The sequence below is a fragment of the Ambystoma mexicanum genome, chromosome 6p (assembly GCF_040938575.1).
Source record: "Ambystoma mexicanum isolate Mex_15411 chromosome 6p, UKY_AmexF1_1, whole genome shotgun sequence".
Lineage (NCBI taxonomy): Eukaryota > Metazoa > Chordata > Amphibia > Caudata > Ambystomatidae > Ambystoma > Ambystoma mexicanum.
This window is the reverse complement of record NC_090935.1, coordinates 1,380,441,037-1,380,468,382: the sequence shown is the minus strand read 5'-3', so window position 1 is coordinate 1,380,468,382 and position 27,346 is coordinate 1,380,441,037. Positions and strand designations below refer to the sequence as shown.

The window sequence follows — 27,346 nt, the reverse complement described above, 5'->3', positions numbered from 1 at the left end:
ACAGTGGGTCTGAATTTGCAGGTGAAGAAGTAATATTTTTCCCGAAAAGCACCCGAAGAGCAAAAAACAAGTCTTTGCCGATTCTTCTGTTTGTAGTTTTCTTCTTTTTGAGCGGCCCCTTACTCATCCTCTGCCCCCAAAACGAGAGCCTCCTCTTAAATAAACAATACTGAGAGCATCTCTAATCGCCAATCAGGTGCAAGTTGTTTTATGTGCGCCAGGGCATTGTGATGCCATTGGCCAACCAAAACGAGGTATCAAAGCCGGCTAGTTATTTGGTTTTCATTTTTCATCCCAAGCAAGATGTGACAGCACGGCTTCCTTGTGATAATAAAAGAAAAGGCAACCATGTATATATTTAGAACAGTCTTCATTTTGTTCAAAAGGACAGTGCTCTTTTAAAAAAATTATACACTGACTCGTTCATCTATGCCTTTTATTCAGCTTCACCTATTCACTGACTGTACCTTGGGTGCATACTGGAAAATAAATGTCAAAACAATGCTAACTGGCGCAGGAGACACTCCCTCGCTAAGCTGGCCCTATGAGCATCCCTCTACAAGAATAACCATTCCTCAAACCAAATCATCTTTCCAGAAAATGACTTTAGAGCTCAACTCAGACTTGCCAGGCTGTTATGGAGTGTTAGTCTGCTGGCACTCTAGAGCAGCCCATTTGGGTTTCGTGTTTAGTTCAGTGAAATTATTTAAATCACTGCAGGTTTGTGGCTGGCAGCCATATATACTCTCGAGATATGACTAAGGTACCCTGATGACATCCATCTAAGAGGAATCCTTTGTTCCCGATACTGCAACCATCTGAAATTTCACAGCTTGGTCATATGCAGTGAGTACTCTGCCCAGTGCCCCGCAATGCATGCTCAGAGTACAGCATGCATTGTGGGGGCGGGGAGAGAAGCACGTGGGCACCAACTTCCAAAGTTGGCTCATAGAAACCGGTGGCCCTTTCTTCCTTTTGACCTATTTTGCTTTACATTTACAAACCTTTCCACAATAGGTTGAGTGGGAAGTTTCCATTAATGTTTACCTGACCGCCCGTTGTGGACTTTCAGTACATCCAGAGCACAATTCTCAAGAACATGCTGAGAAGTTACAGAAGCGGCCATTTAGATTCTCATATTTTCTGTTGATAACGAGGAACCATGAACAGATTGAAGACAAAGGTTAATGAAGCGATTTGTCATCCTGTTTAGAATTCATGAAGTCATATCCCACCAGACAAATGCTTCCTGGCTCCCTAATTGCCTTATTGACTCCAATGGCAAAAATCCAGTGTTGGTGGCCCTCGGTGTCGTAATTAGTATGAGGCTTCTGGGAGGGTGTGACAGTAGAGCTCCTATTCTGCTTGTTTGCAATTCACATTTACATAAAATCGAATTACCAATGATAATTAATGGCAACAGCATTTTTCCATGACTAGTGCAGATAGTGTTTTTGCACAGGTGCAAAGGTAATCAGGTGCATATACGTCTATGAATCATCATAATTTCTACTTAAATGCTGATAAACAAATTATTTCCATTAATTAAACTTGATTTTTTATATGATTAGGATCGGGACCTGTGAGTTATTGCCCGGCCATGTGTGCATTGCAGTTTATCGAGACCTGTGAGTTACTGCCCGACCATGTGTGCATTGCAGTTTATCTGTTGGCATGACTCTGAATCGAAGTGCATAATAACATTGCCTATAGCTTTTGTTTTTTTTGCATTGGTGAAGGATAATGCAGTTATTGTTTTTTCTTAAGTATCTGCTACCTCGATCTTGGTTTTTACTATTTCGTGACACTTTGGTACTCAAACATCACTGAAAAATGGAGGCTAAGCCAGTTCATGAAATATACTTTGTAATTTAGCAGGTCTGGTTGGTGCACCTGCGGCAGAGATCTGCATGTGAGATGTTGGTCACAGAATAATATCCTGGATGATGTGGCAATGCATATCCTCTTTCTATGTTTGATAACATTGAATTGGCACGTGGCGCACTAGGGGAAGAAGGGAGAACAGATCAGAGCTGCTCATGTGTTAGGCAAGCGTGCTCATGGTGGAAGGGGGATTTAGGGATATGAGCAAATAGCCAGATTACTAGTAGGGGTCCAGTGATAGGTTTAATGACCAGGAGGAGGAAATTGAAGATAGATTGATCGTGCAAAGACAGCCATCCAGCTTGGAGGCAGTATGGCGGTTCTAGAGGGAGTGAGTGGCAGTAATTTGTTCCGAGTCACAAAGGAGTGGAAGGGCATGTTCAGAAGGAGGAGAAAAGCAACGTGGATCAGATGTCTGAGAACAAGCGGAGTGATCATGGTTTTGGTGCAGTGCTAAGTAAGGCACGGACAGGTTTTTCAGATGTTCAAGAGATTCATTGTGGCCACTAAGGCAGTCAAGAAAATGAACTGCTGGAAATGAAGGTCATTGTAAAAGAGAAATGCTGATCTTGTGAGCCTTGGAAGTGGCAAAAAAGGTATCAGTGGAAAGGGAATTACGGTTGGGAAGCGGGTAAGGATAGTTGATGCAGCGAGGTAAATTACTTGTGATTAGGGGGAATTGAGCATGCAGCACTACAGTGGTGGATGGCAGAGAGACAGTTTGGTAGGCAGGATGGTCATTCAGGTGTTGAGGGAGGAAAGTGAAATATGTATTTATCATTGGCAAAATGGTGATAAGAGAAACTGAAAGAGGAGGTAGGTTTGCCAAGTGAAGAGATGTAAAGTGTGAAAAGTAGCAGTCCAAAAACAGAACTTTGGGTGACTGCTATTCTGCAGGCGGGTGGGAAGGAAGGGGCTATAGTGCCATGATATAGAGAGAGATTAGTTTGACAGGCAAAAGGGGATCCAGATAAGCTCAATATCCTGAATGCTTCTACCAGAAGCGGGGAAGAAGTATGCAGGACTGCTCGCCATTTTCAAAAACTGATTACAGAATGAGGATAATGAAAAAAGAGGAGAGCCTGGAATGTTGGGTGTAAATGAGGAAACATGGCAACATTCTGTGTCCGTGGAGAGTCTGCTTTAAAACCCAGATTGGAAGTGGTCACATACGTCATTGGTTGCAGGTATTCATTGGTTGTAGGTATTCATTGATTCTGTTGATCAAAGCCAATGTTATGATTTTGGAGCAGTGGGGGAGGAAAGAGAAAGGTCTATATATGAATATACATATTAGTAGGGATGGGAGGGTCACGTATGTTTTTTGAGAATATGATTGCCAATTAAAGCTTCATAGAAGGCATGGAAGATCAGAGTAGCAAGAGAGATATTGGAGAGAGGAGAGTGAAGTGGTATTGGAGTAGATTAAGGGTGCAAAGCTGTTGATCATGAGCAATACTAAATAGGAGCATAAGATGGCTTAGCTGCCATAACCAGTAAGTGCACTAAACATCTGATAGGAGTTAAGGTCAAGAAAGAAAGAGATGAGTCGGACACGGTGGTGGTAGATCAAGAGAAGTGAGGGGGTTGAACTTAGTCATTGGAGTAGTCAAACGAAGAACACAGAACATCAGAGAGTAGAGGGAGCGTATGTTCAGTACATACGTCTGACCCCTCGTCCAGATTAGGCGAGTCAAGGGAGTATGAGAAGGTAGAATATTCAGATCTGAGACAGCAGGCCTGGCAATATTGTGGCCTGGTTGGATCTAGGTTTCGGTGATGGTAATGATTACACGTTGACGGTTGTGAGAGTCAAAGTAGTATATGAAGAAGGAAGTCTTTTTGTGGAGAGATAGGACATTCTAGAACCCAGTAGTAAGATCGGAAGGAGGCATTAGGAGGAAGGGGAGGAGACCAGAGTCGATGGATGAGTGTTGTGTTAGCAGTGTTAGTCAGTGGAGCAACTCTTTTCACGTTGTTAAGAATTTGATGGATGTGATTGGGTACGAGAGAGCCTGGGGAGAAGCTAAGAGGGATAATGCCATGGAATACGTTACCATTTTGTGAGAATGTGAAGGAGTGAGTGGTAAGAAGGAGCATTTGAATTTTGAGGTGCATAGTAAAGGGGGCAATGGTTGCTCCTATTCTTCCTTTTAAAATGAAAAGAAAAATCTGGAACACCATTCTCACTTTCGTATTCCTCCTTACTGCTTAATGTTCCCTCACTACCCATCTCTGATACCTCCTCTATGCATTTCCTTCAGCCTCTACTCTTGAACTGGCTCCCATCCTCAGGTTTGTCAGCCTTGTGCATGCCACTGTGACTCGCGCACCCCCAAAAAATAAAGGACCTTACCTCTCAAATGTTTCAAACTCTCCTCCATTTACAACTCTGTCTTTCCCTTGGAGAATTTCCAGCTTGCTTCAATGTGTTAACTATCCCACATATATTTAGAAAGCCCTCATCTGACCCCACTATCTCACCAACTAATTGCCTTTATCACTCTTACCTCACTACAAGTGCTTGGCTGACACATTTTCCACAGGATCTCCACCTACTTGAACTGGATGGCACATGTCACGATTAATTAGGCGGTCACACTCAACCCTGGGAGTTCCTTTCCACCCAAGCAAGGTGGCATGCACCTAAAGCGATTATACAGATTCAACTTTAGTGAGGCCTCCAACTCGTCTTGCACCTTCCCAACAAACACCCTCTATAGCCAAAATGGGCTAGGAACCAGGCCTGTGTACAGTAAGAATATATATTTATTTATTTAAGGTTTGACAAAACAGAATATCAACCAACATAAACCATCAATGATGTGGCAACACCCAATATCACAACTCCAAATTACTTTCCCTTATTAAAACACAAGTAATATTTTTAAACATGCTGTCACAACTTACAACAGATTTAATTGCAAATTAACCAAGAGAAAACATTCATAATACAATGGAAAAATATTTTTTACAACACACATTCAAAGGACAGGCAGTGTTTTGGGATTCTGGTTTGGGAGGCAAGGGAGTCAATGGGAAATTTCATGTTTTAGGCTTCCATTTGAAAGGCACAGTTGGGAAAAGGAACTCAAATGGGGAACTCGTTTTTCAAGTTTTATTTAAAAGGCAAGGTTGGGAAAAGGAACTGAAAGGAAAGTAGTTTTTCAACACACATTCAAGTGAGAAGCAATGCTTGGTAATTCTGGTTTGGGATACAAGGGAATGGATGGGGAATTTCATTTTGCACCCTCACTTTCACTTGAATAGCAGCATTTTAAGGTTGCTTGTTTTGGGATTATGGGCACCCCCCTTTGCGACGCAAGTCATTGGTTTCAGAAGTACAGTCACCCAGGTCTTTATGGTCTATATTGGCTCTAAACCACTGGGCATGAACTTTGTTAGTTTCAAGTTCTAACAACACTCACCTGTGATTTTCTATACGGGAATTAATTGTTTTAACTTCAATTTAATGCTCTAAGGATCTACACAGATTCCCCCCGTCCATAATTTAATGGAAAGGATGAAGACGGGCTGTTCCCAACACAATGCAATTTAAATGTATAGGGTGATTTTCTATTGTGAAACTAATTTAAATTGGATTTAATGCAATGTACCAAGGGCCTTCCCAGTACAATTCCCCCACCTGCTATGCGAGATGGAGATTAGGACTGGCAGTTTCCCCACTCACAATTTTGATGACATTTAGGATATCTCTACTTACATGGGAGGGTTTGGTCAGGGACAAACAGCAGGGCACCTCTGAGGACAGCACAGATCTGGCCAAAGATTTTCAGTCAAGGATTTTCTTCTGCACCCAGAATCCCTCTGGCTCATCTGATTGGGTCCCAGCGAGCTTCTAAATGTCCCTGTTACTGTCTCCAATGCAAGGATTGAGGCCTTTCTGTTAGCTGTTCCTTGCAAGAGTCTGACAGCACACTAGCTCTCGGAATCAAGTGGAAAAGCCCTGATCTGATGCAAAATTGGCATCTTATAGGGCTGATGACACTCCTACATTATGATAATTTCCACAGTAAGGATTGGCTAGCACTCTCCCTTCACCTCTCACCATGTGCCCACTGGCTGCTGATAGGACCAGAAGGTGGGAGATATGAAGGATGTAGGCTGAGGCAGGAGAGAGATTAGGCTCATGGAGGCATTAGGAGGAAGGGGAGGAGACCAGAGTCGATGGATGAGTGTTGTGATAGCAGTTTTAGTCAGTGGAGCAACTCTTTTCACGTTGTTAAGAATTTGATGGATGTGATTGGGTACGAGAAAGCCTGGGGAGAAGCTAAGAGAGATAATGCCATGGAATACATTACCCTTTTGTGAGAATGTGAAGGAGTGAGTGGTAAGAAGGTGCATTTGAATTTTGAGGTGCATAGTAAAGGGGGCAATGGTTTCTCCTATTACTCCTTTTAAAATTAAAAGAAAAATCTGGAACACCATTCTCACTTTCATATTCCTCCTCACTGCTTAATGTTCCCTCACTACCCATCTCTGATACCTCCTCTATGCATTTCCTTCAGCCTCTACTCTTAAACTGGCTCCCATCCTCAAGTTTGTCAGCCTCGTGCATGCCACGGTGACTTGCTTACCCCCAGAAAATAAAGGACCTTACCTCTCAAATGTTTCAAACTCTCCTCCATTTTCAACTCTGTCTTTCCCTTACAGAATTTCCAGCTTGCTTCAATGTGTTAACTATCCCACATATATTTAGAAAGCCCTCATCTGACCCCACTATCTCACCAACTAATAGCCTTTATCACTCTTACCTCACTACAAGTGCTTGGCTGACACATTTTCCACAGGATCTCCACCTACTTGAACTGGATGGCACATGTCACGATTAATTAGGTGGTCACACTCAACTCTGGGAGTTCCTTTCCACGCAAGCAAGGTGGCATGCACCTAAAGCGATTATACAGATTCAACTTTAGTGAGGCCTCCAACCCATCTTGCACCTTCCCAACAAACACCCTCTATAGCCAAAATGGGCTAGGAACCAGGCCGGTGTACAGTAAGAATATATATTTATTTATTTAAGGTTTGACAAAACAGAATATCAACCAACATAAACCATCAATGATGTGGCAACACCGAATATCACAACTCCAAGTTACTTTCCCTTATTAAAACACAAGTAATATTTTTAAACATGCTGTCACAACTTACAACAGATTTAATTGCAAATTAACCAAGAGAAAACATTCATAATACAATGGAAACATATTTTTACAACACACATTCAAAGGACAGGCAGTGTTTTGGGATTCTGGTTTGGGAGGCAAGGGAGTCAATGGGAAATTTCATGTTTTAGGCTTCCATTCGAAAGGCACAGTTGGGAAAAGGAAATCAAATGGGGAACTAGTTTTTCAAGTTTTATTTAAAAGGCAAGGTTGGGAAAAGGAACTGAAAGGAAAATAGTTTTTCAACACACATTCAATTGAGAAGCAATGCTTGGTAATTCTGGTTTGGGATACAAATGAATGGATGGGGAATTTCATTATGCACCCTCACTTTCACTTGAATAGTAGCATTTTAGGGTTGCTTGTTTTGGGATTATGGGCACCCCCCTTTGCGACATGAGTCATTGGTTTCAGAAGTACAGTCACCCAGGTCTTTATGGTTTATACTGGCTCTAAACCACTGGGCATGAACTTTGTTAGTTTCAAGTTCTAACAACACACACCCGTGATTTTCTATATGGGAATTAATTGTTTTAACTTCAATTTAATGCTCTAAGGATCTTCACAGATTCCCCCCGTCCATAATTTAATGGAAAGGATGAAGATGGGCTGTTCCCAACACAATGCAATTTAAATGTATAGGGTGATTTTCTATTGTGGAATTAATTTAAATTGGATTTAATACAATGTGCCAAGGGCCTTCCCAGTACAATTCCCCCACCTGCTATGCGAGATGGAGATTAGGGCTGGCAGTTTCCCCACTGACAATTTTGATGACATTTAGGATATCTCTACTTACATGGGAGGGTTTGGTCAGGGAAAAACAGCAGGGCACCTCTGAGGACAGCACAGATCTGGCCAAGGATTTTCAGACAAGGAGTTTCTTCTGCACCCAGACTCCTTCTGGCTCCTCTGATTGGGTCCCAGCTATCTTCTAAATGTCCCTGTTACTGTCTCCAATGCAAGGATTGAGGCCTTTCTGCTAGCTGTTGATTGCAAGAGTCTGACAGCACACTAGCTCTCGGAATCAAGTGGAAAAGCCCTGATCTGATGCAAAATTGGCATCTTATAGGGCTGATGACACTCCTACATTATGATAATTTCCACAGTAAGGATTGGCTAGCACTCTCCCTTCACCTTTCACCATGTGCCCACTTGCTGCTGATAGGACCAGAAGGTGGGAGATATGAATGATGTAGGCTGAGGGAGGAGAAAGATTTGTCATCTCAAAATGACATGTGGGATTTATCTTTTTGGGTCCTGAAAATCTAACAACATGGCAGCTATGCACCTTTTTCTGATAACTACATAAGTCTATATATTTTTGGATTCTACATTTTATGTCAAGTCGGAAAAAACTAATTTTATTTCGGCACGCCCTTCCTGGCCACAGCCACCATTTTTTGCAGTTTGCTGCTGCACCAAAATAGTTACAACTCTGACAATACATTCTTCCAACATTAATTTCACCGCCTATTCATCTACCAATATCTCCAATTCCTCAGATTTAAGAAAATGCCAGAATCATAATTTTGCTCATAACTTAAGTTATGTACATCACAACATTTTTGCTTTTACATGGCCCCAACTGGCTTTTTATCCACTTTAAAATGAACCTGAGGTGAGCTCAATGTGACAAACAATGCACATTTTATTAGAGAAAATATATTCAATGTTTAAACAATGGCACTACTTCATAGGTCTCAGTTTAACTCTTACAGTGAGCCCCTCCAATTCTTAGGTTTCTATTTCTCCTTAATCATGTGACCAGCCACCTGCGTAGGCCAATGTTTACTCTACCCTCTCCTCCTGAGCTTCAAAGGGTATTTGTTCAGAGCTAATGCACCTTTAATGGGGAACCTGACCTTAAAGGTAATTTCTTTAGTTTGTGTTATCTGTAGATCCCATAATTTCAATCTACTTCTTTGTGTATTTCAGCATTTAAAATGTAAATTGACAACCAGATATTCTTCTCCTGGGGTCCATAGACAAAGGTCTTGAGTTCAAATTTTCGAAGGCACAGACCTTTCAGTTTAGTTGGAAAAAGACCAGCTGCACCCAGCCTTCAGAAAATACAGCTTTAAATCGACAATATGTGCTTCCATGTAACATTTTAGAATTTAATCTAGGGCTGCTGCCCATAAATACAATCTTTCTTTTCAACTATATTAGTTTCAACTATATTACAATAGAGGTAGATTCACCATTGATCTGGTGCACACAGATAGGCCACAGTTACATAGTTACATAAGCACCAGTGTTCATTGCTTCAAAAACAAAATGGGCCTTTCCCTATAAATGTTGTCATTTTATGTGCTGAAATTAAGTCTTTGTATTCCTCATGAAGGCAATTTGTCATTCTACTTTATTTTCCCAATGTAAGGCATAATTCCTGTCCTGCTTTTTAGCTTCCAAATGCAAATTAATTCAAATGTATTTCTTTCTTCCTATGTGCACTTTACACAAAGTCAGCATCTGCAATGCCACATGTCCTTGGAATCCATTGGACACAGTTAACAATATTCCAGTTCTAAGTCTCACTCTTTTCCGGCTGAATGCCTGTAGATTCTAACAAAATGGAGGGAGGCTCATTCATGTTGAAATCACTGTTTAGTACTGGCTTTTATATTTCAATGGAACTCGACACTGGGCCAGCTTCACTCTCACAATGGGGCCTAGCATGGCCTCTCCATCTATGTTGCTCTGGGTCTGTATTTTTACTCCACGCACATCATTGTTTTATGTGGAGATGTTTTACAACTGGACTAATCTACCTTCGTGTCTCTACTGCCTGCACTTCTCCTTCCTTCACCCATCTATTTTTCACTTGCTTTTCTCTCTGTACCCATAGGGTCAACAGCAACCTTACCCGTCACTGCTTTAGTGCAACCAGTGGAGCTGATTAGGGTACATTACATCAGGAAAATCTCCCTTCTTACTTACAACTCTACTAAAATCCTCATTTTAAACTTGGTACTCAGCTGCCTTGATTACTGTTGCAGCCTCCTTCTTCAGCTCCCTCTTTACTTCTTCTCTCCTCTTGACAATTTGCCAGCTGTGCCATGGTGCCCTTCTGAATTGTATTTGCATTTATTTTCTACTTTCTACCATAACGTTGATCCTGGCTGGCTGACAATGAGAAACAGATTGCTCCTTATATTTCTACTGTTTGCCTTTCAATAATTGCATGTACTTGCTACCGCCTATCTGTCCAACACTATCTCTCACTACACTCCCCTGCGCAGACTTCGTACTTCTTTACTCCCTAATCTCTTCATCCGAGTCCCTCCAATGCTCCCTCTCGCTTCATCCCCTCCTTCACTTTTGCTGTGCATCAGTGGATCTCCCTTCCCCTACATGTTGAAAACTCCATTATCCACTAGTGAAAGTGCTAGTGCTCCCTCTACATACTCCAAAACACTCCTTCTTCTGTACCTTTCTGATCTCTGTTATACTGCATATTTTAAAATACTCATAGAAAGTTCAGTTTCATTTATCTGCTCTGTGTCCAGTCTCTCTATCATCCACTGCCAATAATAATGTCCTTCTTGCTGTATTGCACATCACCTGACTTTGGATTGCCCAGAGAGCTGTTGATTGCATTTGTAAATGTTTCTTGTCAAAACACTTGTATTCTCAAAACATACATTCAATTAAATACAAATAAATAATGTTGAATATTATGAGCTTCAAAAGTAGAGTGACAGAACATAAAACAGCAAAGCACAGTCACATAAAGAATATTCATGAAAAGAGGAAAGGAGTTTAAGGAAATTCCATAAACTCTGCCAAAACAGATGAAGTTGTCTGATCATAAAATATAACCAAAAACTCAAAATAACACACCCAGAATGTAATGACCTTAACACTTTCAGTTTAAATGTTAGAATAATGCAAATCAGGAAAAGTAAGATGTCTGAGGGGTAATTGAATTTAAAAAAAAAATGTGTGGTTCTTATTAGACCATTTCTATAGACTTCTACGTCAGTGTCAAAACATCTCTTTAAGGCACTTTTGTAAGTGCACAACCTTTTATGTCACCTAGACAGGTTTTGCCAAACAATTCTGTTGGCAATGAGTCGTCGTTCAAAGTATTTTATTTCTTCTCCTAAGGCCTTGTAAACACTATTGAAATGTTGTACCTGTGCCAAACGAGTTTAAGTGCATAGATTTGGTTGAGATAGTAGATGTAGGTGAGGGCCATTTATATGTTCAATTTAGGGCTACGTTTTGAAGACAGGTCACACAGACTCAATATTTGAGGACACTTAAAATTCGGTCTGTGGATGGGGTATTTCACACGTCCAGTCTGAGATCCATATATCGTTCTGCCCATAAAGGCTTTCTTGACACAGGGTAGCTGGTTAGGTTGCACTTGCTCTGCCGCACATGTAAGGGATGGTAAAATAACATACAGTAATACAACACATGTTATTTGCTCATTGGGTAGCCAAGGGGTGCAAATATAATTGTGTCACATAAGTGTACTTTTGTGGTAGTTTACAGGGAAGTGTAATTACATGTTATTAAGAAAACTGGAGGAGATTATATATCACATTTGGGAATTACCAATTGAAGATTAGGTGGGTAAGGTGTTTTCTCAAGCAAGATTTGTCAGCTTTCTATGAACTGGTGGCCTACACTTTGCTTGGTCTACTTGGTGCATACATAGTTTGGATTATTAGTGATGAGATTTTTGATGGAGGTCTGGGGGATCAGTTGCTAGTAGGCTTTTGCTATATAAATCCATATACATAATTCACTGTATTTAGAAAAGTATTCTATACTTAACCTGAAACCAATGCAGTGATATTAAAGCAAATGTATGAATCATATCCTGTTGTTATTGGATGGAACTAATAGTACTGCCTCCAGTTGACATTTGTACTCACATTCCTGGAGGCATACTAAACTAACCTAGACCTTCTATCTCCTTTTCAACATGACATGGCCCCAAGCCAGTGATTGATGCCTCCTAAGGCGACACCCACAAGGTCAGCATGATTTAGAGGTGGGTTTCCACAAGCTCCGTAGGCTGGTGCCCTGACACCACTATATCTTTCAGATCTAAGCATAGGAAGCGGGTGGGTGGCAATAGCAATACTACAACCCCGCAAGCTTGCAGCAAACAATAAGACCCATCATGATCACCCTCTGTCCTTGTTTGTGGGAATGCTTTGTCTATTTACCCCACCCATTCAGGCATGCATGAGTGGGCAGTGGCAATCTATGAGGGTTCCCAAGGATCAAGTCTGATGGGAGATAAATGCTGCCATACCCATTCAGATGGTCCTCTATCCCTGTAACTGCAAGGCAGGCTGAGATTACTCTGAGGTGCAATAAAGGCCTTACTTAGTGTCCTGTTCTTTACAGAAGGGGTGGGGGTGTGCTTTCTGGTTACATGTTTTTTTAACAAATTAATTCATATCAAATGAACTTATAACGAAAAATAAATAACGACAAAAAATAATTATTTTTTTAAAAACGTTTTTGGGGGACTCCACCACCCAAATCCCCAATTCCCATGGCTAAAAACCCACCCCAACGATTTCCCCCACAGGATTTAACCCTTTACCCTACCACCACATACATTTTTGTTATTTTTTTTGTTATTTATTTTTCGTTTTAAATTCATTTGTTATCATTTTTTCATTATAAAGACTGCATTCCGTTCTGCCTCCCACTGGTGAGTGCCTGGCAGAAGTGGCAATCCCGCAATGCTCTATACATAGAGGGATGTGTTTATGGTTTTAGTGTTGATATTTTCCGCATGCAAATGCTCTTTTTTATTCATGAGAGCAAGCAGTCTTATACATATTTACGGCATTTCAAACGGTCGATTTGAAGTTAGGCTTACATAAAAGAAACATCGGGCATCATTATGAGTTTGCCGGTCCAGTAACAATGGTACCGGTAAGCATGCCAGTACCGTTGTTACCGGAATGGCAAACTATGAGTTCTGTTTGCGGGTGCCTTACCGCCCGCCACATCTGACCTGGCGGGTGTACCGGCACCCACGAGTAGACCTCCACGGATGCACCGGCACCATCGATTCATGAATAGTGCTGTTGCATCCAGCCATCCTATTCCCATTGAGCCCTATGCGGCTCAAATGGGAATGGGGAGCATTTTCTTTCCGGCGCCGGTCTCATAATGATGCCCATTATCTATTCACCTTTTACACAATCTCAAATTCCTTTTCCTCTTACAAAAAGGTGTAAATGCTAACAGGTGCTTAAACTGCAAACACCTCTGACACAGGTGTGTGGATAATCTGTTTATCATACATGTCAGGCCATTTCTCGGAAACATGGAAATATGACTTAATCACAACATATGTGTATTGGTCCTACCACTAGAAACCTTTACCTTATCATGGCGTCTTCCTCTGTTTTACATAATGTTTTCATAGCTATGCATGGCGACAGGGACACTGCTATGAGGGGTCTGCCGATTGTTGGGGTTGAAGGGTATGATTTACCTGAGCCCTGGTGAAAATGAGTTAGTAAAGGAATGAGTCTCCACCTCCTAGTACTGTCTCAAGAAATGTCTAAACAGAATGTGGCTGTGCAAATGTATAATACACCCCACTGTGTTGAGGTCAGAGAGTGACAGTGAAGCAGACCTGGTCCTGGATAGCCCAGTCCCTCAGACTCAGATCCCCCTCCCTCCACACTCCCCCATCTGGGACTTTCTTCTCCGCACTTGAAATGTCCTCACCTACATTTTACCGTCCAGTTGAAGCCTGATTTTGTGGCTATGGAGATCATTACGACCAGCAGCTCTACCGGCCCCGTTAACCCCCTACCACCAGGGTCGTAATGACCTCTATGGCCACAAAATCAGGCTTCAACTGGATGGTAAAATGTAGGTGAGGACATTTCAAGTGTGGAGAAGAAAGTCCCAGATGGGGGCGTATGGAGGGAGGGGGAACTGAGTCTGAGGGACTGGGCTATCCAGGATTGAGCCCTATGGGGGCTTGAATGGGAATGGGATGTACAGGGTCTGGGTTCCTGGAATGGGGAAATACCGGGCCCTCCAATGTCGGAGTGGCCCGGCATTTCCCCATTCCAGTAACCCGGACCCGGTACCCGGAATGGGGGTAGCCATGCCGCAAATAGCGGCATTGGCTACCTCCAGGGTCTTAATGAACCCCTATGTCCCAGAAGATTAAGTCCCACTATTCCCCAGCTTCAGTCATCTTAAAAGGGCTGGTCATAGTTGCTTCTGGACTGAACTTCTATCTTTGGTCCTTGTCCATAGTCGACCAGCCATCTCAAAGTCCTGAAACACATATATTGATTTAAGTGGGATGTGAAGGGAGAGGAGCACTCATGCACAACCCAGCAGACTGCTTTCTTCCGCTCCCGCTGGCAAACCCAGCATACATATGTTTGCTGCCATCCATAATGATTTAATAAATCGAATAGTAGTTTGAACCGCCACATGGTCATACAAGGCTGATATGAAAGGTCTGTTCTTTTTTAAAATATTGAAACACAGCAGATTGAGTATAGGATTGTTGATAACAAACTGCACACAATATAAACATGTTTGAATAGGACACCTTGATGAATGAAGTACACTAACTTAGTGTCAGTTGTTGTCATGTATCTGAAACAATCGTTTTTCATTTTAGGGCGCATGGTTCCAGTGAAAGATATACTGAAAAACAATGAAACGTTTACCCCCTACCTGAGAGACTCATTGAATATCCCAGTCTCCGTTATTGCAAGCATAATGTCAGCATATATAATACCACAAAAGGTAAGAATGAAATATTTGATTTTCCATCAGTTGGATTTCCCGACAGGGCAAACTCCAAGGCAGATAATTGTACTAACAATTTCAGCGGAACATTGGTAATGCGCTGGGTATTTTCAAGGTCTTAATTAACTACCCACGCATGCTAAAAGGAAAAAAAAGTAATTATAGAAAGAACTTGATTTGATAAAGGCAAGATCAACCTTTTCAAATTCGTAAAGTTGCCTATCAGTGTGGCATTCATTGTATTTCATGGAAAGCGTTGCTACGGAGGGGCGGGTGTAAAATGCTGTATTTAAGTCGAAAAGCAGTTCTTTGATTGACAGATGATCAAGAAAAAATGAATCGCACATCACGGATCAAAGGCCTAGATTGAGAGTTTTCAAAAGCCTACAAGGTAGTTTAAGTACATTAATCTAAAACATTTCTTAAATAATATTCCATTTAATTTGATCCTTCCCACTGTTTATTTGCATCACAATATTTCCTAGTTGTTGCCTAATTTGTGCATTGCAAACATTAAAACCAGTACTATTCTCATTTAGTTCATTTTTGCAATGTCATCCTTCAGTCATTTTGCACACATATTTTTCAAACATGCTACAGTTTTGGTGCAATTGTTTAGCCCATTTCTTTTCATTTCAATTGACTGGAAATACAAGAGAGAGCTGATCAAGTGTAATAGCCCTCTAGCAAGCTTGTTTTATTGTCTGCATGTTTGGCACAACCAGTTGTATGTTAACCATTTCTAAATGTTCTTCACTTCATGCTTAACAATCTGCAATCAATTGTGTGTCAAACAATAACTAACGAAGTGAGTTCATCACACGCTTTATTTTGCTGCCTGTATTTAAGTCTTTAAAAACAGTAGACAACCCAGATGTGATCTTTTGGGCCTCATTCACCATCATTATCAAATGTGTCTTTTGCGGATAAAACTAGAAAAAGAAAAACAGTAAAAAAAAAGGGGAGAAAATAAGTACAATAATAACAGCTAGTATGAGATACCCCTGTCAGTTGAATATATATGCATGATAACCATAAAATATAATTATAATATCACACATAACAGCATTATTATCTTGTAACGATCAGTGTCTGGAGTAAGACAGGGTGGTCGTAGGAAGGTGGGTGGGGCTCCGCTCAAACTCTATGGGAGGATTTCACCGGTAAAAATGGTCCTACTACCTCGGTTTCTTTATGTGCTTCTTAATGTGCCACTACCATTGCCCAAGCCTTAGTTCCATGAGATGCAGTCTGGGCTTTCCCGGTTCATTTGGGTGGGTAAACAATCACGTATGACTTTGAAGAAATTGGTCGGGCCGTTGGATGGGGGAGTGGTGCTTCCCGATTTTGAGGCGTATTATTGAGAAGCTCAGGGGGATTCTTAGTAAATTAGTTTAGCGTGGGTGCAGACTAGAGACGTGTGGAGAAAGAGAGAGCCCTTGCAGCTCCGTCCTTGCTACAGGCGGTTATATTTACCGCCCTGGTGGGTCATCTATGTCAAAGAATATGGTGGAGCTGACCTGCAGAGCCTGGGCTCACATGGAAGGAAAAGGGAAAGGGGAAGTTCTTTACGCTCCTAAACTGACGGTTATTCACATCCCGGGATTACAGTGGTCTAGCGAGCTCGGGTTTGTACATTACATGAATCAGCTGGGCATCTCTTGCTTTCGGGACCCATTCCCAGAGGAACAGTTCCTTTCTTTGAATGGGTCGATGGGAAAGGGGAATGTTACATTCCTGGATCTGTACTTATGCTTCTGGTTACGGGACTCCCTGAAGGATTTGTTTTCAACTTTTCCGAATGAGCCAGAGGGGGACTCTATACTGGATGGAATGATAGGGATGGTGGATAGAAGCAGGATATGTCCAATCTCTATAGTATAATACTGGAGACTCAAGCGGGATTGGCAGAGTCGTCCAATGGGAAATGGGAGATCACCCTGGGTTTTGCCCTAACTGATGAGGTATGGCGCTACTGTTGTGCACAAATATAGGAGAATAGCCTTTAACAGCAAATTTAAACTGATACATTTTAAACACCTTCACCAGTTCTACTAGACCCCTAGGATTTTACAGAGATTATTTCCTAACACGCCAGAGGAATCCGCAGGTACGCAGTGTCACCGGCAGACTTCCTCCATGCGGCATTGGAACTGCCCCCCATTTTACGGTTTTGGTAGGAGGTGATCAAGATGCTGAGTAACATTGTAGGGGAACTGGTCGACCCTACACTGGTAGTGGCCCTATTGGGATCCACTAAGCAAATTACTGGTTGTGTGAGGAGGCTGGCAGGGCTGGCAGGGCTGGCAGGGCTGTTATTACTCTTGGCAAAGCAGAGAGTGACAATGGTATGAGGAAGGATGCAGCGTCCTACAAAAGAACAGTGGAAAGAGGATATTCTTTATTGGAATGACATGGAAATGGAATATGGAATGGTAGTTCATCCCTGTGCCAATAGCAAGTATATTTGGGACCGCTATAAACAGTATCTTATTTCACAAGCACGGCAGACAGAGTCAGACATTGAGGAGGGGATAACCTGAGAGGCTGTTAATAACGAACATCAGAGGATGGGATTGGATATGTTTAATGGTGATTGATTGGTGATTATCGGGGAGAGCACATATCTGTTGGTGATTGGCTAGCAAAGTAAACAAAGTGAGACTAATTAATGAATAGGGGCAGATGTGGATATTTCTCATACTGCTTTAGATGCAAGCAGCAGAGAGGCCAAGTAGTGAATGGGCCTGTAGAGGGATCGTGCCACCTACTAGCAGAGGGGATACCTTAACAAAGGCTTTTCTTTGAGGGAGCAGGCAGGCGAACATTCTACCTCATACATACCATCTCTTGTGTTCCCACCATCCCAAAGCCATTGCAAATAAGGGTTTTATTGCAGGTTCTTCTAGTTCTTTCGTTATACCTTCTCCAGTGAGTTTTAAGGAGGGCTCGGGGGAAGGGGTTGTCTCATGCTTTAGAGGTGCTGCGGTTCGTTTTGAGAGCAACCATTCATGGTGAATTGGAAGCATGGAGCAGCCCCACACATACCGGTTTCTGGCAATGTTGCTCCCAGGGTTGATGCATCTGTATGAACTCTCACTGCAGGTCACATGCTGTATATCTCTCATGTGGATAACATAAGCATCCTTGCACTGGTTATTAACAGCATTATAAAGGAATGTGTATGTTGTATTCAGCTGCCTGCTTCAATTGCCCCCATTGCTTAAAGGTACAATCCGTCAATGGCAATGGATTGAGTGCTGGATGTAGCAATAGGTGTGTGACTGTGGCCCGCTGTCACAGGTTTTAATCCCAGCTGCATAACAGTCTTTTAAAATGGATTAAGAAAACACCATTGAGCTTACTGATAATAACATGCATTTTACAGACTGCAGCAGCGCAAGAAAACGTAATGTACTCAGTAAGCTCTCCCATTATACTGCAATAGGAGAGTTTGTTCAGAACATGTAACTATAATTCTGGTGGACCTTTTCCCCTGTACTCTACGTCCCATGAGTCATGATCCACAAGCCGAGCCAGACAAACAGAGGGGGCATAACAAGACTTCCTTCCTATTCGGATTCTCGCTGACTGCGGGCCTGGTGTGTTTGCGCAGTCTTCTCTCACTAATGGTACGTAAAAGTGGAGCATTATCTCTCCAGGACGTGGGGAAGTTGAACTGAAAATTACCACCCGCTGTCCGGTTTAGCTATGTATTACTGAAAAAGCAGCAGGCCGAAGGGTTGCTGTTGGTAAATCTTTCACTATATATCAAAACAAGTCTTGACAGTCTGGGATATCAGCTTGTCAGGCTATGTCCATCTCCTCGGATATCTCAGGCTGCACCTGAGCGCAGCAGTGTCAAGATGAGTCCATTGACCTGCCCTCACTTCCTGGCTGTCATGTAGTGGCTCATGACCTCAATCTTCCGCCTCACAGTGTGTCAGAATTCCACCAAGGCACCAGAAAAGAACAGTTGAGACATGACACTTCAGCCTCAGGCCTGCTCAGTACACATTCAATATATATTGGCTGAGTTAAACATCCAATGGCTATTGAATGTGTGCATGAGTGACAGCCTGCACTGGCTCCTTATTGGTCCCAGCCAGCTGTCCTTCACAGAGTGGCCACAACGTTGTGCTTCTTGCGCTTAGTTTCATCAGCGGGACCTGAACTCTGTTGCCCCACCGGCCTTTAAATGAAATGCTTCAATCTATTTGCATGGAGTAAAGTCTTCTATCACGGTAGCACCCTGCGAGGTCCTCTCATTGCACGTTACACAACAATACGCCGTCCACCCCGTGTACCCTCGACTTGAGCACTGCCTACAGTCTGGTTTTCCAGCAGGCGAGACTCAGCCTTCCAATGTCCACTGGGTAATAAATGAGCACTAAGGTCTTCTAGTTATGAATTGATCTCTTACAAAACAAAAAACAGGGCAATAATGCTCCAAGGGGTTAACAGTGTAGCGCATATGTGCACCTTATATCAATTAACTCAAATTAATGTATGCTTAGAAGGAACAAGAGGAATGAGTTAACGTTTGTTATGAGGCCATATAACTGCATAATCAACAATTAAAGCAAAATTGGAATTCATGTATTTTGTAGCAACTTTCATTTAGTAGCCCTAGTCCTAGTTCTCAAGCTAATCCATGTCTGGTTTAATGGACCATACAGTAGTTTTCCCTTTGCATTATGGTACTTGTAGTTTTGAGTTTTTCATAGTACATAAATCCATGACTGTAGGAGCAGAATGCAAATAAACTGTAACACTACTTACTATTCAAAAAGTCTAATACGCCAGATGATAAAACCCCTTAACTAATTATATGTAACAATGCACATTTACACATTAGTACATGTTTACAAGCAATATTCACCAAATATATATTTACATAAATTTCCTATTTCACATATGCAGTTTCATATCATGTATTTCCATACTTGAAAACAATCTGATATTCATATCTGTAGAAATGCAGTTCCACGTGTATTATTTGTGTCCACAACACCATAAAATGCCCATACCCCCAGTCTTTCCTTTGTCTTTAAAAAAATAATATACTCAACCACATCTAATGTTGGCACTAAATAGCAAATTTACTTTACTTTACTTTACTTTGCTTGAATATATTTATATAGCTCACCTAGTGACCTGGAGGCTTATGGGCGTGGACAACAAGTAACATGTAATTCAAAAAATGGAGCTTCCTAAAGAACAGAATAACAGAGCCGAACAAGGAGAGAACCGTCCCCTCGCAAAAACAAGAGGGGTTCTGCGAGTTTCTCTATTACCGGCCTATATCTCGCGTTATAGTCTCAGCCAGAGTCTTCAGCTCACCATCCTTCCACAGAAGAGAAATTTCCACTAAGTAACAGTCTTTATCCTACCCAAGGGCAGTCCAGCTCCGAAATGCCTGCAAATTCTCTTCTGAACAAGAGTACCAACAGCAACCCCAGACACATGTTTTGGCCTGGTTGGGCCTCACCAGTGAGGTGGAGCTGTGCCTCTCTAAGAACAGCGAGCAAGGGTTCCACGTCAGGATTACCCTAGTAATTTAGGGTGAAAACCCAAAGCTACTTAATATGCAAAAAGAAGGGGGGTTCTGCGAGTTTTTCTACTACCGGCCTATATCCTGGGTTAGAGACTCAACCAGAGTCTTTAGCTCACCATCCTTTCACAGAAGAGAAATGTCCACTAAATATCTGTCTTTGTCCTACCCAAGGGAGTCCAGCACCGAAATGGCTGGCAATTCTCTTCTGAACAAGAGTACCAACAGCAACCCCAGAAACGTGATTCGGCCTGGTTGGGCCTCGTAAGTGAGGTGGAGCTGTGCCTCTGTAAGAACGGCGAGCAAGGGTTCCACGTCTGGATTACCCTAGTAATTTAGGGTGAAAACCCAAAGCTATTTAATATGCAAAAACAAGGGGGGTTCTGGGAGTTTCTCTACTACCGACCTATATCCCCGGTTAGAGTCTCGATCAGAGTCTTATAGTGTCTACCATTAGTATCACTGTCTTCACTCATTTCACCCCTAGGGACATTTTCTTCCAGCCATGTCAAAGTACTGGACATTTCAGGGTAAAAAAAAAAAAAAGATTAGTTTCAGTGTACATAATACCGAAAGTGTATACATATATAAAATAAATGTAGTGTACTTACTAGTTTCTTGGTAAGTTTTGCTCTTTCTGCTGCGTAGGTCTGCTGTTGCTTTTTGCTGTGCAGTTTCTGTGAGGTAATTATGTTGGAGGCATATTTATTTTGTTTCGGTATATTTCATTCTGTTCCATATGGTACTTAAATGGATGGTTGATGTCTTACATATACAGTTTCCACTTCTTATTTATTATTAAATGTAATGGGCCTCATTACGACTCTGGCGGTAGCCGTGCCCTTATAAAGGGCACGGCTGCCGCCGGTAATGATTTTTTACCAGAGCCCAGAAAAGGGCAATAACTGGTTCATGCTGATCTTGGCAGACCCGGTAATTGCCCTTTTCTGGGCTGTTGTAAAAATGAATCCCCATTCCCATTGAGCCCAACAAGGCTGAATGGGAATGGGGAGGATGCTAACAATGGGCCCACTAATGACGGGACCATTGTTAGCATCCTGGTCTGCTGCCGGGTCCTGCTAAGGACACCTGTTCTGGCCAGGCATCCTGAGCGGGACCCGCAGCAGACCTCGTAATGAGGCGGCCTGGAATGAACAGTCCCTGTCCCTTAGCAGCGCTGTTCATTCCACGGCCGCCAGGGTCCTAATGAGGCCCAATGTGTTTTTGTGTTGCTTTTTGCACTTGTTCAGTGTTTCTATTGCATGATACAACAATGTAAGATACCCCCTAAGTTTTTCGATAGTATTGATGTTGGCCGAGTCCATCCGCGGACATGCGCATTGTCCGTGGACATCAGAACCACTAGCGCAGTAATGGGGTTCAGTAGTTTTATGTTATATGTATATAAACTAAGGGAATCCTAGTAAAGATTTATCAAATCTATATTCAGTGAAAAACTTTGTTAAAGGGGTGTTATTGTTACGTTGAGCTACTATAAACTTATGAAATTCAGTGAAAAAAGGTTGTTAAGGAGGTGTTATGGTTAGGTTGCGCTACTCAAAACCGATTACATTTAGAGAAAAAAACTTTGTTAAAGGGGTGTTATGGTTCCAAGTAAAACCGAAAAACCCCTGGAATTCGCCAGTTATGGTAAGCTAAGTTACCATAACTCGCGCCACCACTGTGCACTGCTAAGACTAACACCCAGGACATCAAAGATGACATCACAAATGTCATTGATGACATCACTGATGACATCACATGTACATTCACTTTTCATGAAAAGTCTGTACAAGGGATTCTTATTGTAATGTTGATAAAAAATAAAGTGTCAGGGATCATTGGAATAAATATCATGAGGTACGTAGTGCATTAAGCAATGCATTGATACAAATAGCATTCTATTATGAAGTTCTTTTGTTAATGACTCCAATCAAGCATTCCCACTAAGTCAGTGCCTTGTCTGGGATTGCTCAAGGGAAGCCCTTATTTATATATTTTTATGACAGGTTATAATCTGGATGATGAACCAGACGAAAGACGTTCAGGTGATTTGCAAGGGAGTGAAATATGCTAAAATTGATTGTAATTCCCTGTAGAGGCTCAGGGTGAGTGAGAGATACTTTAAATCAGTTCCGGTCCACACTAACAATGATTAATGATGGATTATCAGGTTGAAAACGGATTTCAGTAATGGAAGCAAAGGACAGATCTTTCTACACGTGGTTGAAATGAAGCAAAATGTCAAATTGTGGCACCTTTTTTGAGTGCGTCGAGCGAAATTACGGAGGCGCTATAAGGAGTAGCAAGTCGGTTTAGAGCTTGTTGGAAAGCTGGGAATCTTAGCTTTACAATACAAGTTAAATGTCATTCCTAGGATGCACGGTTCCAAAGATACAGACAATTTTGTAAAGGTAGTTTTTCAGAAATGAAATTACAGTTTCGGAATGACAGATGCGCTTTGAAAGGTTTGAATCAACAGGAGGAACACCCGATTTCTTATGATGCAGTTCTAAACAGGTTCAAATGTTTTGAATTAAATTACTTTAAGCTAAGAGATGGGTTCTGCACAGTTCTAGCTGGGTACTCACACTATAAATTTGAAAGGAAGGGCCTAGTCACGGATCTGGTCAACAAGTTTAGCTGAGGTTTTCTCTGCTCGGCGGGTCAATCAGGCACCGGTTCTGTTCACAGCGGTCTGGTCTGGGTCTCTGGTTCTGCTGGTCTGGATCAAGTGGCTTCTGGATACCGCACTGCTTTCTGGGTACTGGTTCTGTTCTGGATACATAGGACTCTTAGCAAGCAGCAAACTGCACAGACCGGCGGTTGAATAGTTTGCAAAAGATTTTGAGGCCTGCTGAAGAGTTCAGCTCTTTGGAGTTTTTGTTCTGGAGTTAGTCTGGATCTCTGGAGTTCTGGTTTCTGGAGTTCTCCGTCAGCGTGCTGCGCAGGAATTCAGTTGAAGGTTGGAAAATGAATGTCCCTGTCCGGCTTCCAGTGGCTCTTTTTATGTCTTTTGAAAATGGGTGTGGATGCTAACTTTCTATGCCCAACCCACTCATGATTTGACAGGTCAAGGATTTCTCTTTAACCTGATTTGAGAAGGGAGCAGTGAGTCATCCTATGTCATCAGGTGTCATGTTTATGGCTCCAGAGAAAGAACACTCCCCTTTGCTTTTACCTTAGAAAATCATTTTCATAACTAAACATATTTCCCAAATACACAAGTGGTTGACATTACATGCACATACTATATATCACATAAGGTAGTCTCTGTTCCAACTCTGATGTTTCTAAGAGCTTGGATTAAGAAATGACAACATTGTGCACTTTTTGGTTGGTTTTCCAATATTTGATTTTTACCAAAAATTACACAGATGTACAGCGCCTTTCTACACATATTCCAGTAAATTTTCATTTTTCTAGCGTGAACCCCGTGCCTGCAATCTCCATAATTCATGGGGTTTTGCCTGAGAACATGGTACAGAGTCCTAACACCTCTTAAAATGTGCACAGAAAAATCACAAAAATAATGATATTAATTATATAATTTTGACAAGTCTGTACTATGAATTATCCATCTTTTTAAAATTATGCTCTGGCCCAGAGGGGTGTGGTTTCCCAAAGCACATGGTGGAATTTCTGGTTTGTCCACTTCCTCCAACTCAAGTTGCTCACAGAGGCACTGCCCCTCCCCATTTCTCTCAAGATGAAGCCATTTACAACCCCCCCTAATTTAACATTTGCCTGAGCCAAGGAAGGCTCATTGTTCTGTTTCCCTCCAGTCCTAGGTGCTCCTCCCCTGATTCAATCAGGGAGGTGTCATCTCCTTTTGGTGGGGGAAGCAGAATGCAGCTAGGCCTGGGAAGAGTGGCTGAGCAAGTTTCAACTCCTGTCGGGGGTAGTTGCCAGGCAGAATTCACTCTCTTCAAGCCAGGCTTCAGCCAAATGTTACTTTTGTTCCCAGTTTTTCTTCATTCAAATCAAACTTACAATTTTTACACATGCAGCTAGAATGCTGATTCTAAGTTCAAAACTATAACATTTAACAGTTGCAAACTATGTGACACTCAACAGTAGGTCACTCATTTATTTTAAACATTTACAATTTAACTTAGGCTGCTGCCATCCACAGCTCAGCCAGTTTAATTATGAACATTATTTTGGGCTCTTCATCTTTTCAGATTTTGTATGCACACAAGACTACATTCTGCCAAATGTTTGCTGGTGTTCATTGAGATTTTTGAATTTGCAATTTTTAAAATAGGCATTTTTAGCTTGCATTTCAGAGAAACAAAGGTGATTTCAAAGCGCTTTTTTGAGCTAACAGGCACTGCTTTTTTTCCTTTGGCACACATTCCATTCATGGCACTCCTGGCCCATCACGCTCGCACTGGTGGGTGGTAGGTCAGGCGACCATTTTGGTGTGCGCACAAACTGCGCGGTTTTCCTGGATCCTGGCGCAAATGTGGGCTTTTCCACCATCTTGGATTTCCTAAACCCACGGCACCAAATGTTGCAGCATAATAACTCGAACATGGGTCAAAACCTCTGACAAGCTCCCCCGCCCGACTGCACTTTGATTTCGAGTCGAGGGGGAGTCGGGTGCAAAGGATGTTTTGATCCACGCGCTGGGATGTACGCATCATCTTCTTCCGATTCCGCAGATGACAAAGTTCAGCCTCTTTTCCTCCATCAGGGTGGATCGATCGGTTCTCCTTTCCAGTCCTGATGGGAGTATTGGGCGGTACCCCGGGCCCCTCGCATCTTTGCTCCCGGTCCCCAGGTCATCTTCCTTTGTCAGTCTCCATGGTTTCATCTCTCCTAGGATGACAAAGCAAAGCAATACCTATTCGTAGACATTTCTCCCCCACTATTGATATTGTGGGGCGGCATATACATTTTATAAATCAATAGACATTTACATTCTTATTTTAAAAAAAACAAGATATAATTAGAAGACAATTTCATTCAAGAATCATAATATTTTAGAGACTATATGTGGGATATTTTAGGGTTGGAACTGAATTACTCTGGAGCGGCCCCCTCTGGTATTGCAGAGGACTCCTCCAGTTGCTGCAGAGTGTGCCTGGGATGGCAACACTTTAACTGATTTATATGGACCCACTTGTTTTCCCCTTCTGCCAAACTACCTTTGGTGATGCAGATCTTTTAGGCAACTGGGGAGATCTTGTCTATAATTTCAAAAGGTCCCTTCCATGTAGGCAAACATTTTCGCTGTTTGGCCTGGTTCCTTTGGAAATTGTATAGATAGACCCGGTCTCCCACATTATATACTTTCCTGGAAGTTTTCAAATCGTAATGGGTCTTCATGCTATCAGCTGATCTTTCTAGATTTCGCTGAGCATAGGCAAAAGCATGTTGGAGGTGTTTCCTTAAATTCTCCACATACTCATGAGTTGTGGAGGCATTTATCAACGTTTGCTCTTGGGTTCTGTAGAGTTGGGGAAGCAGCATCTTGCGTCCAGTCATCAGCTCAAATGGTGACATTTTAGTTGCAGATGAAGGGGTAGATCTGATGGCCATTTGGACCAGAGGTAATCGGATATCCCAACTTGGCCCAGAATCTGCCACAAACTTTTTTAATATGCTCACAATGGTCTGGTTGTAGCGTTCTACTGCCCCAGAAGAAGCTGGCCGGTAAGCAATATGTAGCTTCCTTTTGACCCCCAGTATCTCCTACATCTTTGTCATCACTTCACTAGTGAAGTGACTACCGCGGTCCGACTCGATCCGCTGGGGCAGTCCAAACCCAGAGAAGATATGGTTTATCATCAGGACAGCTGCAGTTTCTGCCTTGCAATTTGGGGCTGGGCGACATTCCACCCACTTAGTAAATAAGCATGTCACTGTCAACATGAACTTATCCCCCCGAGAAGAGCGAATCACAGACCCTATGAAGTTGATTTGTAAATCTGACCATGGCAGTGTCATCCCCCTCTTTTGGAGAGGCGCACGGTGTGTGAGGGATGTCGGCTGAAATTGTGCACACACAAGACACCCCTTCAAGTATTGCTCGAGGTCCTGCTCCATGTGTGGCCAGTATGCAACCTCTCTTAAGATTTCAAGTGTTGTATGAAACCCCCGATGACCGGCGGTGGCCGCATCATGGGCGTGACTTAACATCAGGCTTCAGAATGAGGTAGGGACCACCCACTGATCATGGCCAGCTTGGGATTTCCTTACCAACAAACCGTCTTGGATTCGGAACATCTTTGGACATTTTATCAACACTCTAAGGTCCTCTTTCCCAATGTAATCGGTATCCGTCAGGGGAAAGTTCTCAGGGTCCTCAATGTGTTGGTAAAACTTACCAATTATTGGATCCCCCATTTGAGCCATAATCAAATCAGCATGCAGGGTCTCCTTACTCCATTGTGCAGTTGAAAGATCATTGTGAGCATTTGTCTGTGACCTAGTGATAGCCGTGACCTGGATTTCCCCCAACAGGGACTCAATCTCTATTAGATCCCCTTGGATGGCCCCGGTTTTGGCCAGCTGATCAGCTAAGTCATTTAAAGTGTTGTCTGGTCCCTCTACTTTGGAATGACCCTTGATCTTTTTCCAATAGATGGTCATCCCACTCAAGGTGACCAGATCATCAATGTTTTGGATCAACTTCCCATGTTTCAAGGGATTGTTGTTAGCACATAGCATGCCTCTGGTTTTCCAATTAACCAGGTGCTCCACGAACCCGTTCCGTACATAATCCGAATCCGTGATTATGACCAGTTCGTGGAGTTGATGTTGGACAGCAGTGAGGATGGCTTGATGCACAGCCATCAACTCTGCTACTTGACTACTTCGGGGACCGATTTTGTACCCAGCGGAGGGTTCTGGAGACTCATTCACCCACGCATTCCCTACGCCGGCCACCAGTTCTTTTCCCCTGTTGTTGTCAACATGGTAAGAGCATCCATCCACATAG

The 27,346-nt window shown here is 42.4% G+C and overlaps 1 protein-coding gene across 2 annotated transcripts in view; it reads left to right on the top strand.

Annotated features, from left to right (window-relative positions):
• The window catches only part of LOC138510440 (phospholipid-transporting ATPase ABCA1-like), a 2,356,352-nt gene that overhangs the window by 445,347 nt on the left and 1,883,659 nt on the right, over positions 1-27,346 (top strand). For both annotated transcript variants that reach the window (XM_069626098.1, XM_069626099.1), the window contains exon 6: positions 14,713-14,840. In XM_069626098.1, coding sequence (XP_069482199.1) covers positions 14,713-14,840 — 128 coding nt within the window. The remainder of the gene's footprint in view (positions 1-14,712; positions 14,841-27,346) is intronic.